The sequence below is a fragment of the Anticarsia gemmatalis genome, chromosome 20 (genome assembly GCF_050436995.1).
Source record: "Anticarsia gemmatalis isolate Benzon Research Colony breed Stoneville strain chromosome 20, ilAntGemm2 primary, whole genome shotgun sequence".
In the NCBI taxonomy this organism is placed as follows: domain Eukaryota; kingdom Metazoa; phylum Arthropoda; class Insecta; order Lepidoptera; family Erebidae; genus Anticarsia; species Anticarsia gemmatalis.
The window spans coordinates 3375761-3390515 of NC_134764.1; the positions used below are offsets into that span (position 1 = coordinate 3375761).

The window sequence follows — 14755 nt, forward strand, 5'->3', positions numbered from 1 at the left end:
TCTGTATCCGTACCAGTTAACAGTGTAAAATATAATACCTTATTATAGACTGACCATTGCTTACCCGTCTGGATTCAGAATATTATTATAGGTACAGACAGACCTATTTGCGACCTTCACACGCGTAATAACGTATACTTGCGATGATACGTCCGAAACCGCGTAACCCGTAATTATTTTTAATATATCATCCGTTGTTTATTTTTTTAAACTTACTATATACCTAGTCAGTTTCATTGCTATCAAATTTATTTCCTTAATGCAAGGTAACCAATTAATTTGGTTATGTGTTACGAACTACAACGTCATCTGTCAGTTGCGGCGAACAACGACAACAAACGAAATTACTCGGTTTGCCATCTAGGATATCCCGACCGCACCGGACCCACGTAAACCAATATTTTTGTGTAATATATCATACAACATTTATGTTTGAAAATCTTACAAATGTATAGCCTGTTTCAAATGTATTTTTTTTACAATAAAGCAATCAAAATAAATTAATTAGGAAAAACATGCTGTGTTGCGGACTATAACGCCATCTATTGGTTGGTGCGAACAACAAGTATCGTTACGGCCGGTTAACTATATAATATGTGAATTTTGTGAAATGGATTGCAACGCCATCTATGGTCTTTTTAGGGAAACGCAGGTTCGAAAGATTTCTACGTATTTTTTTCAATTTTCTAAAAATCTATGAAATTTGATGCAATAAAAAGTATCCTATAAGTTGCTCCACTACTTATTCTATGCATATACCAAATTTCAGTGCATTCTATCCGGTAGTTTTTACGTGGCAGCGTAACATACAGACGGAGGACAGACAGACAGACAGACAGAAAAGAAAATTATAAATTGCAGATTCGGTATCAGTATCCGTTACTAAACATCCCCCATTGGTTTTTTTTTAAATATATTCAATGTACAGAATTGACCTCTCTACAGATTTATTATAAGTATAGATATAGATGTATCCCTATTAACATAAAGGTACAAATACTATGCCTGTTACTTGAGATAGCTGTTCTAAGGCCAATTTTGTGCCTAAAAATCACTACAGGTGTAATCAATACTTACTTTAATTTCTTCAATATTTTCAGGATCAAACAATTTTGAAAAGTCTACGGAGGAATAGTTTCTCTCCCTTGTCAAACTGTGCATTCCAAAATTATAATCATCTTTGTTTTGAAGTTGTGAGATATCGCAACACATGCCAGTGAAAGAAGTACATTTAATAGTGACCTGTAAAAATGAAATCAAAATTAGTTAATAGGTATTAAGAAAAAAAATATCCTATGAAAAAAAACCAAACTTAAACCTTCATAAAGCCTTACGTTTTTAAGTTGTCCTTTAACACAACTTATGATAATGTCACATCCTTTTGTTTTAGTGAGGATTTGAATCATATCACCAAAAGTAACATCTCGTGAACTGCCAATATGGTCAGCTAAAATTAAAGTCAAAATCATTAGCATCGTCAAATAGTCTCTCGCCATTGTATATTATATTTAATTTCTACTTCAATACCTTTCAATTTCGGAAACAGTTTCCGTAAGAACGTCTTTTTGCGAATATCACTGACTGTTGTAAACACTTTACAGCCGTGAGCTAATGCAACAGTTATAGCCGCTTGACCTAAAGCACCAGCTCCTCCATGTATTAACACTGACATTCCTCGATACAATTTAGTCTTGACTCCCTGCGGAAGCAACGTAAATTATAATGACGAAGATGAAACTTTTGCAAAACATATTATGTAGATTAAGTTTAGCATAAAACCCTTACAAAACAGTAAAATGCTTGTAAGTATGCAAGCGGTACAGTGGCGGCGTCCTCGAGGCTCCAGTGAGCCGGCACCGGCCACAGCAGCTCCGACTGAGCTTGTAGCTGAGTACTCGCCGCGCCCGACCTCACTATACCCATCACACGATCACCGCTGAAATGGGAAATGTTTATGTAAATCATGTTTTGAAAAAAAAATCATAGGATAGAAGTACTTATAAGGAAAATGGATTACCGATCCGTGATCCCACTGAAATCTGCCCCGTAACTATTGTCGAAATCTTGTTCGAAAGACGTGCCGTTAGCTTTCCTGATGTCATTATTATTTATACCAGCATAGTGCACCTAGAACACAAAACATACTGAGAATACTTGTTTGTTCATCGCCATTGTAAAAAAATATACGAAAAATATACATACTGTCACATTTAGTTCAGATCGGGGCAGCTCAGGTGCTTCTACCCAATGCAAAGAATCGTAATCACTAAATCGTTCGCTCCGTAATGTTACTCTCTCGCATACCCTTGCGCTTTCTTCTACTGGTAGGAAATACTCGCCTCCCAAATTACCCTGAACAATAAAAAAAACATTAGGAAATAATTTAATCAGACTAACGACAATTCATGTAACAATGATACTAACATTTTGAACGACATTGAATGCCAGTTTGATTTCACTGAGCTTTTGCTCCAGGTTGTCTACGCTGTCATTACTGACTTCAACCAGGGACACCTTATTCCGAACATTTCCTTTACGCCAAGAACGTATCAGTTCCTTCACATTTGATGCTGCAGGGTACTGTGATACCACCAGGAGTTGATGATCTGTTGCTAGATTCGAGTGAACCGAGTTTAGAAATTCAAAATCAGATTTGTTTCGGACTGATATTGTTGTTGTCGCACTCCGGGCTTTTGCTGCTCCCCAACGGACCAACTGGAGGTGTGTCTGACAATTGTTTCCATCTTGGTTACAGGTATGATCACAAAGCACACGGTAAAATGAGGAGGGTTGGGTATTAATAGCATGGACCATAATTTTTTCGTTTACTACAAATTGATCGTAGTGTAGAACTTTTTGCAATCTTTCAAGAATCTGTGGATGAATAAAAATATTTATTTCTTTGTCTGTATTGAATTTGTAGAAAGAGAAGTCAAATATAACAACTATATGTACCTCTTTATCAAAACATAAATTGTGGACGAGGATCAAATCAATTGTCTTAAAATTGAAATTCTTCAACATCTCCTCTCTTGTGATCTGTTTGTAGCTTACTTTTATTCCGAAAATATTATTTAAAATATGATGTATGCCGTTGAAAATACTCGCTTCTTTCATATCACTCACTATTCCGACCACAGATATAGCGGTTTTACCAACGTTTTCTGCTACGATTTGACAATATGCTTCTAAAGACGATGAGACCTAAAAATTCAGACATGTACTAGTTAATTTTGTACTTCCTTATTATATTTATTAAATCCAGAAATTTCACATACCTTTATTCCAGTTTGCAAATTTGAAATAAATTTCAAAGACTTTAAAGCCAGCTTATTACCACTTAGTGGTGGTACATTTTCGAACCTAATAGTTTCTATTAAAACTCCTCCACACCTAAATTAGAAAGTTAATATTTAGGAATTAATTTCTTGGCCAAATAATGAAATATTTTTTTGCACGTTGCTAAGATTTTACCTCGTATCCTCAAATTCTTCGCAAACTTCAGCTTTCATCAATATTTTTGTATTAGGTGTATTGGTTATTAATTGATTATGTTCTTCTACATCTATGCACATGTTTCTAATATGCTTGGGCAGTGAGACGGCGTCATGTTGTTGTCTCAGCACGTTCAGTTGCAGCATGCCGTCGATGAATGTCACCCAGTTATCGCGCCACAGCAGTCTCGCTTTACTCATAGACTCATCAACTCTTTCTATACTTCTAAATTCACCACTATCAACAGTAAAACATCTTTGTTAAAAAATGTTCAAAGAAATTGTGATAATTTAGCATCAAATCGCATTTGATCAGCGTGGTAGAATCAAGGCCAAGAAAACGGTTGCTAATCCTACTACTATATAAGTGTCAAGACTTGAAATTATTATGTTAAGTAGTTTAGAACAAAAATTACTGTTAAATTGTTACCTGTACATATAGTCTCTATCGCGGAGCAATTGGTATACATCTTCATCAGTGTAAAACTTTTCTTCATGTCCTTCCTCTATGTTATATTTACCTTGATTAGGTGCTAAAGTATTTATATAACCCGTAGCTACTTTTGAACTGCCATCTAAAATCTGTATTTAAAATTAATAATCAATGAAATAATTACACTGATATTTGAAAATAAAATTTCAAAACAGAAACACGGATTATGTCTTTGTAATGTAAGATGTGCCCTTTAGGAAATTATATGAATAAAGATCTAATAATACCTCAAAATACCCAGTGCCTCTATGTATCGCGACACTAAGTTTTAGTTGCCTTCGGTCATGTAGTATGGGCTGTGCGTACAAATGTACATTACTAAACTGAACACTCAGCTGTTTCTTCGGAACTCCCATCAACATAGCCAGAGTGTCCCATGCTAATGTCAAACTAGCAGCGAATGGGAACACGATGTTTCCTAAAAATAGAATAATCCAATCAATAATTATAGAGTAATTAGGTAAAACATTGAACGTTTGTTTCATATGACTCAATAGGTACCTCTTACTGAATGTCCTTTCAAATAACTATGCTCTTGGTCATGTGTAGATATCACAAAATAGCAATTAGACGCAATCTTTCTGTTTGCAGATCGGTATAGAGGTAATGGCCTGAAAATAAATATATACATATTATTATACATATATTATTATACCTTACGATAAACTTTATGAAATTCTGGTAATTTTGTAGGACACTGAAGATAAAAGCAAACTCACCAAGGTTCTCCGTGAGCCCACCTGACGAAATGGGATAGAAAAGGTGTCCCAGTAGATACTGGCATCTGAACTTTAGGATAAAGAAGCTGCAAGTTGGAATTGAATCCCTCCATGAACAACCTAAAAATAAATGTAAGTGAGTATTTTGAAATGACATCAAATCTCATTTCACGGCGATTCGAAGTTAACATGGATTGTTTGTTGATAAATTAACACTTGTGATCGATTATCCACCTTTACACACACACTCTATCGCGCGTGAAAGGGGAAAGGAAAGACCACGCGCCGCGCTCATCCGTCAAGCCCGCGAAGAAAATCGCGAGCGAAGACCGCGCTGCTTTCCCGTGCGTAATCCTGCACGCTCCTAAGAACGAAGTTTGTGTGTAAAGGTGGCTATTGCAGAATTCATCAACCATCGACTTATCGGTCATAAACTCTTTCACCGACAATAGATCTTAATACCCGAGACGATTTAAATTCGTTTATTGTACTCACTTGCCAATAGCGTCCAGTAACAAAAATGCGTTATCAGGATGTTTCCTCCTTGTCAACGGTATATTTTTGCAGTTGCTTGGCATTGAGCGTTTGAGGATAGCTTGAAGCAACCCATGTGGTGCTATTTCAACGAGAACAGCATTATTAGGCACGAGTCGCGATGTCTCTTCAAATAGTACTGGACTCTGAAAAAATTAAGATTAAGATAGTTTAACAATCGATTTATTATCAAAATACAAGTCTTATTATTTTCTTAATTGCTTTTAAATACTAAGCGCGTACCAACAAATTATTCGTGAGATACTCCGGTGAACATATTTTTGCTAATGGCTCCTCCCATCTGGCCTGCGGAACAGAACTGGAAAGCCAACGTTCACTTCGAAGCTTTGGATCACTGATGGCTTCTTTCAAATACTTCAATAATCCAGGGCCTGTATGTAAACCATAATAACGATGATCGTTATGTCAAACTTAAATATTAATCTATACTTAATATTATAAAGCTGAAGAGATTGTTTGTTTGTTTGAACGCGCTAATATCAGGAACTACGGGTCCAATTTAAAAAAGTCTTTAATTGTTAGATAGCCCATTTATCGAGGAAGGCTATGGGCTATATATCATCACGCTACGACCAATAGGAGCAGAGTAACAGTAAAAAATGTTACAAAAAAGGGGAAAATTATGACCCATTCTAATGTGGCGCAAGCGAAGTAGTGCGGGTCAGCTAGTATCTTATATTTTGTGTAAGTTGTCAACTTACCGGCATTAGCAATGTACCGTGAATGGTATGCAATATTGGAACACGGAACTTCTTTAGCAAATATTTGTTTAGCGGTCAGTTCTGCGACAAATGCTTTCATTACATCAGCTGGTCCAGATATTGTGCTGGAATCAGGTCCGTTGTGACATGCTACTTCGATTTCAGGTGGACATATTTTTGAAATCTACAATAATAAAAAGGTTTTAATATGCCTACTCAGCAGGTTTTTCCAAATTACAACAGTCTTAATATAATTCTCACTTCTTCGTATCCCATGCCAACAGCAGCCATGGAACCATGTATAAACTCGGTTTCCAAAGAGACCAGACCACGATAATAGGCAGATAGAATCATCTCCTCCGCTGTCAGACAACCATCTGCATACGCACATCCCAGCTCACCCACACTGTGACCTGCGAGTTTAAAAACCATATTATTTTTTGATATTTCAAATAAAATTTGTTTACTTTTCCTTTCGATTTCGTTCTCCTCCTTACCAATAATGCCATCAGGTTTCAAGCCAATTTCTCGTAGGATATCAGTAAGACCAATTTGGACAGCAGCTATACCGACAAAAGAATGCAAAATATTGTTGAATATAGTCTCATCTTCTGACGTTATTATGTTAACGATGTCAAGTCCCTTTGGTTCCAATACTTTTCTACATCTGAAATTAATAATGAGGTGTAAGCTTTCATGACCTTAGTTTTCCTAAAAAACGTTATATTTTCAAACTATTTTTGAGCGTACCTTTCTATAGCAGCTGCAAAGATTGGTATACGCATGAGTTGTGCGCCCATACCGGCCCACTGCGAGCCCATACCGCTGTACACGAACCACAACGGCCTTCTCTCATCATCAAAGTACTCAGCTTTCTCGCTCAGACTGACTGTCTTTTGTTCTTCATTCGTCTCTGAAATACAATTAAATTTAAAGCAATATCTATTTAACATCATTTATCATTGGACAACTCACACACGGTCATTTGATTCCAAACTAAGCAAAGCTTGTACTATGGTAACCAAATAACTGATAAACATACTTATATACTTCTAAATACATACTTATATAGATAAATTGACATCCAGGTTCAGAACAAATACTCGTGCTCATCACACAAAGATTTGTCCCGGGTGGGATTCGAACCCACCACACGCGGCGCTACGGTTGTTGCGGCGAGGTGACCGCTTAAACCACTGCGCCAATTAGCCAATACCAATGCCAATTTTGTCTGTAATTATACTTTACTCCAGGTTTGTCAGCTGCTCTGTTATTTGATAAGAACTTATCGTTTATATCTGAATTGGGCCTTACGTAATACAATATATCCTCTGCCCATATGTCCAGGCACACTCGTTCGATGAATATTGTGTAACAGCGCTAGTTGCTCGGGGTCAATCGGATTTGATTTCAGAATCTCCAGTAATTCCTTTACGGCATCTTCGTGTCGTCCCGATACATTAACTAGGTAAGGTATGTTGGTTTTGTATCGATTAATGTCCTGTAAGATAAACATTATCAAATTAAATTACTGAAATGTCTCTTCATGTTAATAAGCGCGTTAAACTCATACTCTTTACAGGAATATTCTAGATTTTTCGTTAATACCTTGGGTATGTAATGTCCATGCAGCAGTACGTGAGAATTGACTCCAGTGACCGACATTCCGTTGACAGCAGCGTAAGATCGTCCGAAACGATGATGCTCAGTGACAACGCGCATGCGACCATCCCGCAATGCCTCGATCTCTTGCAGAGGCTGCTCGCAGTGAAGATTAGCGGCCAACTCACCATTGTGATAACCCAGGAGCACCTGAATAACACATCTTAGTAAACTTTTGAACTAATTTACCGCTGATTTCTCTTTTTCTTGTTATAGACTTCGTTTATTTTGAGACCCATATAGGGTAAATCTTTTTGTTGATAATTATAATTAGTTATTGAGTAAGCCTCATTTTATTACATCAGTATTTTACATATTCCAAGTCACCTTAGTTATAGCAGATATTCCAGACGCAGCCTCGCCGTATCCAATATTGGACATAACACTTCCAATCATAAGAGGATCTTTTCTGTTCTTGCAGAACACTTCTTCAATAGCTTGCAGCTCAGCCTTGTCAGCCTCGGGCACAGCTGTAAAGTTAATTAATTTCTAGACTAAATTTGCAAAAACTTCCTAGTTCTTTCCCATTTTTTCTCTTTTATTAGTTTTGCAGATCTCTTTTGTCAAAAGATTGCGTGTTAACACGCCAGCATTTCTTGGGCATACTTCTATAGCATCATTCGTTTTTAAGTGCTCTACGAGTGCTTACATATGCTCACTTTGTGTTGCATACGGCTCCCATGTTCGGCCCACTCCCACTTATAAAGTTGATTAAAGTAAAAGTATTATTTTTTATCAAAACTTACCGCATCCAAAAGCCTCAACATACTCAATAGCATTTGGCGGAACTTTAGCGTCCTCGTAGAATTTCTTTATGAAGTTAGTTGTACTGCTAGGGCTTCTATAGAATCCGTATTTCGGACCGGTTTCTCCATTTAACATACATATGAACTCAGTTTTGACGTGCAATACTTCTGCATAGATTCTGCGAAAAACCGAATAAAAAAATATGCCTATTTAAAGGACAAAAATGTAAATAATATTACAATTAAAGTATTAAATACTGACCTCAAAGCATCCTTCGCTTTCTGCAGAAACAGAACGTTGATAGCTTCAGATTTAGCACAACCATCAGCATTTTTATCAAACGACTTAGTTTTGCCATCTTTGCACAGTTTTAAAATTCTGCAAAAAGTCAAAACTCGAATTGCAGACATCTTTCTGGTTTTAGTAATACACACACAAAACATAGGAAATCATATCTATATTGGTGAATAAGGTTCATACTATAATTACGATCTAAGAACTTAGGTTGCTCAAAAATGAAATGTCATTTGAAACATAACCTACCTGCCGTAATGGACAGAAGACTGAGGGTGCAGACATAAGTAAGCACCTCCTACAATGGCCGCCTCACACTCTCCACGAGTCATGGCCAAGTACGCCTGCTCCAGTGCAGCGGTGGAGCTGCAGCAAGCCTCGTCGATAGCCATCGACGGACCCTTGGCGTTGAGCCAGTACGAGATGCGGTTGGCGAACATTGTTTTACTACATCTATTTTAAGTAAAAATAATCATAATAAGTAAAATATAAAAGTAATTCGTTTCAACAGCATTTTCATATATTTCCTTACCCAGCTATTCCAAAACCGGATCTAGAAGCAGCTTCATAAAAGCAAGCCTTTTCCGTCTCAGAAAAACATGATCCGATGTAGACACCCACTTTTTTTCCAGAAAGCTGTACTGGGTTTACGCCTAAAATCAAAAATATATTTTTATTGGTCCTATTTAAAATTTAGTTACTCAAAAACAGGCAATTTCCTTACCAGCATCGTAAATAGCCTGGTACGATTGTTCTAGAACTTTTCTCGCCATAGGATCCATGGTATTAGCAAGGCGGTAATGCACTTTAAAGAATTGAGCGTCAAAACTGTTGAGCCCTGGCACGCTGCCTGTATTTTGTACTACTTCTGGGTGACTGTATGTGAAACGAAGATCCGTTTGCGTGATAGGATTTTTCTAAAAAAAAATATGCAATCAAATAATTTAAAATTAGGAGTTTTGTGCCACAAAGCGGGACGAATCTAAAAAATATAGGTAAGCAACACTTGCATTCAGACGTTTCGAGTGACGAAGACTTTGTCATTCACCCCTTTTTAGTTTTCTATGTGAAAAATCCTGCGGTGTCAATTCTTATAACGCAACCCTATTGTAGTGCAAACTGACTACGTGGCAATTTACAAAAAAATGTGCTAGTCTACTGCAAGTTTTTGCGTGCCACCATGCGTCTACGTTATTTTCTACGATACTATGTACCATTGCATTTCTGTTCTTTATCCTAAAGATAGATCCTGAAATGAAACTATCTGAGAACCTTACCTTGTTGTACAAAATGTCTGAAAATTCCTTGACATTGAGTGATTGGGGGAAGAGGCCAGACATTCCAGAAATGACCACTCTGTTGCCATCTGACTGCGGTCCAGTAACGACGTCTTGGTGAGGCAAATTACGTTCTTGTGGTGACGGCGCCATTGTTGCTTTTTAGAGATTCTAAACGAAGTAACAAAGAACAACATGAAAATATATTTTCTAAGCATTGCATGCATTGATAGGGTTTTCGGCGCATATTAGGAGTCAATGACAAATTTAATTTTACATGAAAAGCAAACGGGGCACAGTATTCCTCAGCTGATCCTGCCATTGTGTGTTTTTGTGCTTGCTATAACATCAATTTATTTTTTCAAATAATCTATATCTTTGCCAAGTTTTGGGTCAGTAGTACTGTCGTGAAGATGGGGAAAATAACGGGTTAATTATATGTATTCATTAACTAAGTAAAACTGGAATTTTGACGAGATTTTACATTGTGAATTATGCATGCGACTACAATTTACAATACTTTAGATGGCCTTAAATACAAAAATATGAATTGTTCTTGGGAATCACAAAACAGCAAGAACAAAGAAATGCCTTTTCTCTATAATTGTGCGCCTTCACTTTACCCTATAATTTATTAATCTACGATTGAGGATGGATCAGGTCAGTATTTAAATTATGCTTGCGCATTTTACTGCAACTATGTTTAGTGCTAATGGTTTCCAGAAAATCAATATTAAATAAGTAGATCAATCGTGTAACAATTTTTTTGCTTCGTTAGATGCAACGAACAATGATTTCAAATATTATCAGATTTCTTTCTACACTTATTATGTTCGGAGAAATTTTGCCGTTTTTCAACGATTATTGCTTAAGAACATTCAAGTCTTTCTTTTGCATAAAATAACGAGTATGTCTTAACTTACGTAATATATTCCAATGATAAGCGTATTACAAATTAATCCAAACACACTTATCCAAAAAAATATTGATCATAACACAGAAACACAATTTTTATGAGAAAAACTACACTACCGCTAATTGCTGCATTGCAACTGCAAAGACATAGGTACGCACCTACGCACTTATAATATCTTAGGTTTATGCTAATTAATGTTTTAATGAATACGTTAAATAACTTTAGTTTGCCACAGGAAGAAAATAATATTAGGTTTATTTAAATACAATAATGCATAATTCGACGTGCCAAATTAATGGCCTTAATTATAATAAATTTCATTGTATTAACACTAATAAAATTGTTAGTAATTATTTATATAAAAAAGGTAATTATATTCTTTCCAATTACCTATTGTAAACGGCATATCGTCCCCGTAGAGCGAAAAATCACTAACTAACACTTAAGTGATTTTGAGATACGAGGTGTTTTATGTCTTAAATGACAAAAAAAAATATAACTTTTTTCGGAGATTAGTTATCGATGCATGAAAGGTTTTGTTTTGAAGATATATTAATTAAGTATATGTTATATGTATTAAACCACGAAAATAGTATATAAATTATTAACTGTAAAGGATAATTTGTTTTACCCCAAGGTTTTCCTATTTATCTGTCACTTAGTTACTTTTCACATGTAGTTAGTTAGTTTTCGCATCAGCATTTAAATATTATACTAGTAACTAAAATCAGTTAGTTATTTTAGGAGTAAAACATATTTTACATAACTATGTCTAAATAAAATACCCAACTAAATAGACTTTGCTTATTTATTAATTTATTGCCTAATTTAAAACTAGTGTCCTATCAGTTGAAAAGTATAAAAGTAAAACAACATTCTTAGGCAACATTTATTGAAAAAAAAACTGTCTTTAAGTATACAAAACCTAATTAAAACATAATGAACAAGAACACGTTACAAAATCATCAATAGAACAGCATTAATGATGTAGCCACATCATTTTCCTCTTCTTCCTCGAGCTAAGTGACGTCAGGCTCACATAGCCTATCCAACACATCGTTACTAACAGGTAAAGATTCATACCAAGGATAAAGTTCGCTTAGTATGACACCTTTGACACAAACATTTAACAAATCTTTCCTTGCAGGGGTGTATTTACCCTAGGGCTAGAAGGGTCATAGCCCGGGCCGGTTTCCTCTCTTGGGTCTGCATCTTGTCGGGGTGAGGGGGCTTAGTAGAATTGAAAGGTTGGGGAAACAGTGATCGCGAGTAACAAAAAATTACTGCGCGTGTCCCTCTGTTTGCAGAGGACACAGGTGCGGGACAGGTGAGCCGTCAGTGGGAGGACGGGCTCAGTAGGCACTCACACTGCCCCGAGCTGACGAAGAGCCAGGCCGCTGCCGCCCTCGTCAACCGTCAGTTATCGTAAATCCGTCCATCCTTGACCGAGGGCCTTGCCTTAACCGGCTGGGTCGCGAGGAGACCACCTCTGTGAAAATCCCGAGTAACTCCAGCAGTGGCACCCCCTTTAGGGGCCTTGCGTGGTCAGAGTTCATTCGCTTTGCGGGGACCCCCGCGCCAGAAAAACCAAACGCAAGCGGCCACTGGGGCACCTCCCGCCCTCCAGTAGTATAAGGGTCACCGGATTATGGGGCCTCTACCTCGGTGGAACGATACTTGCCACCACACTCGCGGGAACTGTTTGGATAATATAAATTTGAAAACGAACCCAAATGATGTAAGTAGGAGAGGCGAGAAACTCAAACCCGAGGAGATCGGGGGCAAGAAGCCCAGCCGTATTGACTGCATAGCATAGTTGCGGAGGGTCGGAGCACGCCCAGTTTTAGCAAGTGTCAGACAATGACCCTAAGGACAAATTCACCATCCAGCTGGCGGACACCTTCCTCACTCACCACTAGGCAGTGGTGGAGGTGGCCGACAAATCCGGTCACCTCAAGGGTGACCTTTATAAAGTCCCTCAAAGACGCTGCCAGGAACGTCAAACTGGCAGTGTCGGAGTCGAGCAGGCAGTATGCCACGAAGGAGAATTTTGCGCGTCAGGCCCAGAATTATCGCTTGCAAGAGGAGGTCGATCACATGTCACAGGCAACGGCATCAACCCCCGCGCCAGAAAAACCAGGGGCAGCGTCCTCAGCTGTACCTGCTAACGTATTCGCCACGCCACCGCAGCTCACAGGTCTCCGGACCAAGGAGAAGCAGGGTAAACAGCCGCGTCTTACAGTGCAGTGGCTTCCAAACCGCCGTTCACTAAACCGACGGCTGCCAAAGAGTAGCAGTTCGTCGGGAAAAATAGCAAGGCGCCCAAGAATATAGTTAGGTTATTTATTAGTCTCTGATCATACCGTATGTTGGGAGCACCTACTAGCATGTGATAATAAGAATATGGGCAACAAGTGAGCACATTGGTTGTGAACAATATAAAAGAAAAAAAGTGACAGTTTTATGATTAACATCACCTATTTGCATCATTAAGTGCCCATATTTTACAATATTTAGACCTACTGCTACTGAGTTTATACAATTTATGGCAAAGTTCCCTAATTTCAAAGAATCCTAATCAAGCGAGCGACTATTCCCAAGAGCTATTGTCGTTTAGATACCCATCAATTCTGTAATAAAAGAAGGAGGAAGAAGAAGGCGCCCAATCTTCGGGCTCCAGCTGCAGCTGAAGGTGGCAAAAAGCGGTGCGACATATAGAGACGTTATTAGGGACGCAAAGGACAAAATAAACCAAGCCGACAATGAAATAGTCCGCTTCGGGGTTGCGGCTACGGGAGCTCGAATGTTGAGCTCCCAGGGGTCAGGGACCGGAAAAGCGGATGCCCTGGCCTCTAAATTGAGGAAAGTTATCGGGGAGGACACCTTCCGAGTGTCCAGGCCCACAAAGACCGCGGAACTGAGCATTACAGATCTTGACGACTCAGCCTGCCCAGAGGAGGTGAAGGTCGATTAAAGCCGATTTAATAAATAAAATTGATCAGGACAATGTAAAAAACTAATTTGTTAAAAATGAAAATAAGGTTTAGTTTTTTCATTCCTTGATGGGGCGGAAAGCTAGCGGAGCCCAGGGCGCGCCATCTTAAAATACGCCTCTGCGAATGACTGCAACAATGCGCGGGCGCGGCGAGGGTCCTAAGGTCAAAGGGCGTAATCTCACTAAGTAGCATCGTATCACGGGACATAGTTACCAACCTTTCATCTAGTAGTGTTTTTGCTGAGTGAAAAGTAGCCAAAACATTTTAATTATAATACTCTAATGTGTTATGTCATCTACAGTCAGGGAAAATATTAACCAGAACACTATAGTTAGTTGTCGTTTTTTCTTTTAAACGTCTGGTCTTAAATAATATAGCTCGAAAAATAATTAATGGTAGTTAGTTACTTTTCGCACAAAATATCACATACAATAAAATTACTAAGTCACTTTGATTAGTTTTCGCATTACTATTTTTTAAGACATGCCTATAGGGAGTAATGCGGAAAAAGTAGATAAGGAACTTTAATGCGTAAGTATCTTTTTCAACAAAGAAGAGAAAAAGTAATCAGGTGACTTAGTTACTTGTAACTCAACTGTCACAAATCAAATAATGTACTTAATTAAGTCTCGCGATTTACATTTTTCTGAATAATTACGTTATGAATACGAGAGTAAGACAGAAATATGGAGAAAAAATTACTGATTTTATTGGTATTTATAAGTCGATTTTGAACATTTTGTTACTTAATGACTTTTCGTTCTACGGGGACGATATATAAAAGATGATGACGGTGGCAATTTATATTCTATTTTCACAAATATATTTGTGAAAATTTGATCTATTGATTTTAAAATATCGCCCTTTTCAAAACAAGAGTATTAATATCAACAACATTAAT

The 14755-nt window shown here is 37.6% G+C and overlaps 1 protein-coding gene across 1 annotated transcript in view; it reads right to left on the reverse strand.

Annotated features, from left to right (window-relative positions):
* The window catches only part of LOC142981680 (fatty acid synthase-like), a 15254-nt gene extending 4278 nt beyond the window's left edge, over positions 1-10976 (reverse strand). The window contains exons 1-30 of the mRNA XM_076127750.1: positions 10866-10976; positions 9943-10113; positions 9390-9582; positions 9198-9318; positions 8915-9118; positions 8633-8749; positions 8371-8549; positions 7952-8094; positions 7571-7774; positions 7277-7463; positions 6713-6875; positions 6460-6629; positions 6224-6375; positions 5963-6146; positions 5484-5632; positions 5202-5386; positions 4707-4826; positions 4489-4598; positions 4215-4405; positions 3925-4076; positions 3475-3732; positions 3279-3393; positions 2956-3204; positions 2425-2874; positions 2203-2352; positions 2018-2127; positions 1786-1936; positions 1528-1699; positions 1335-1447; positions 1078-1242 (exon numbers count right to left, since the gene is read on the reverse strand). Of these exons, the coding sequence (XP_075983865.1) occupies positions 1078-1242; positions 1335-1447; positions 1528-1699; positions 1786-1936; positions 2018-2127; positions 2203-2352; positions 2425-2874; positions 2956-3204; positions 3279-3393; positions 3475-3732; positions 3925-4076; positions 4215-4405; positions 4489-4598; positions 4707-4826; positions 5202-5386; positions 5484-5632; positions 5963-6146; positions 6224-6375; positions 6460-6629; positions 6713-6875; positions 7277-7463; positions 7571-7774; positions 7952-8094; positions 8371-8549; positions 8633-8749; positions 8915-9118; positions 9198-9318; positions 9390-9582; positions 9943-10095 (5010 nt within the window). The 5' untranslated portion in view covers positions 10096-10113; positions 10866-10976. The remainder of the gene's footprint in view (positions 1-1077; positions 1243-1334; positions 1448-1527; positions 1700-1785; positions 1937-2017; positions 2128-2202; positions 2353-2424; positions 2875-2955; positions 3205-3278; positions 3394-3474; positions 3733-3924; positions 4077-4214; positions 4406-4488; positions 4599-4706; positions 4827-5201; positions 5387-5483; positions 5633-5962; positions 6147-6223; positions 6376-6459; positions 6630-6712; positions 6876-7276; positions 7464-7570; positions 7775-7951; positions 8095-8370; positions 8550-8632; positions 8750-8914; positions 9119-9197; positions 9319-9389; positions 9583-9942; positions 10114-10865) is intronic.
* Positions 10977-14755: the final 3779 nt, after the last annotated feature.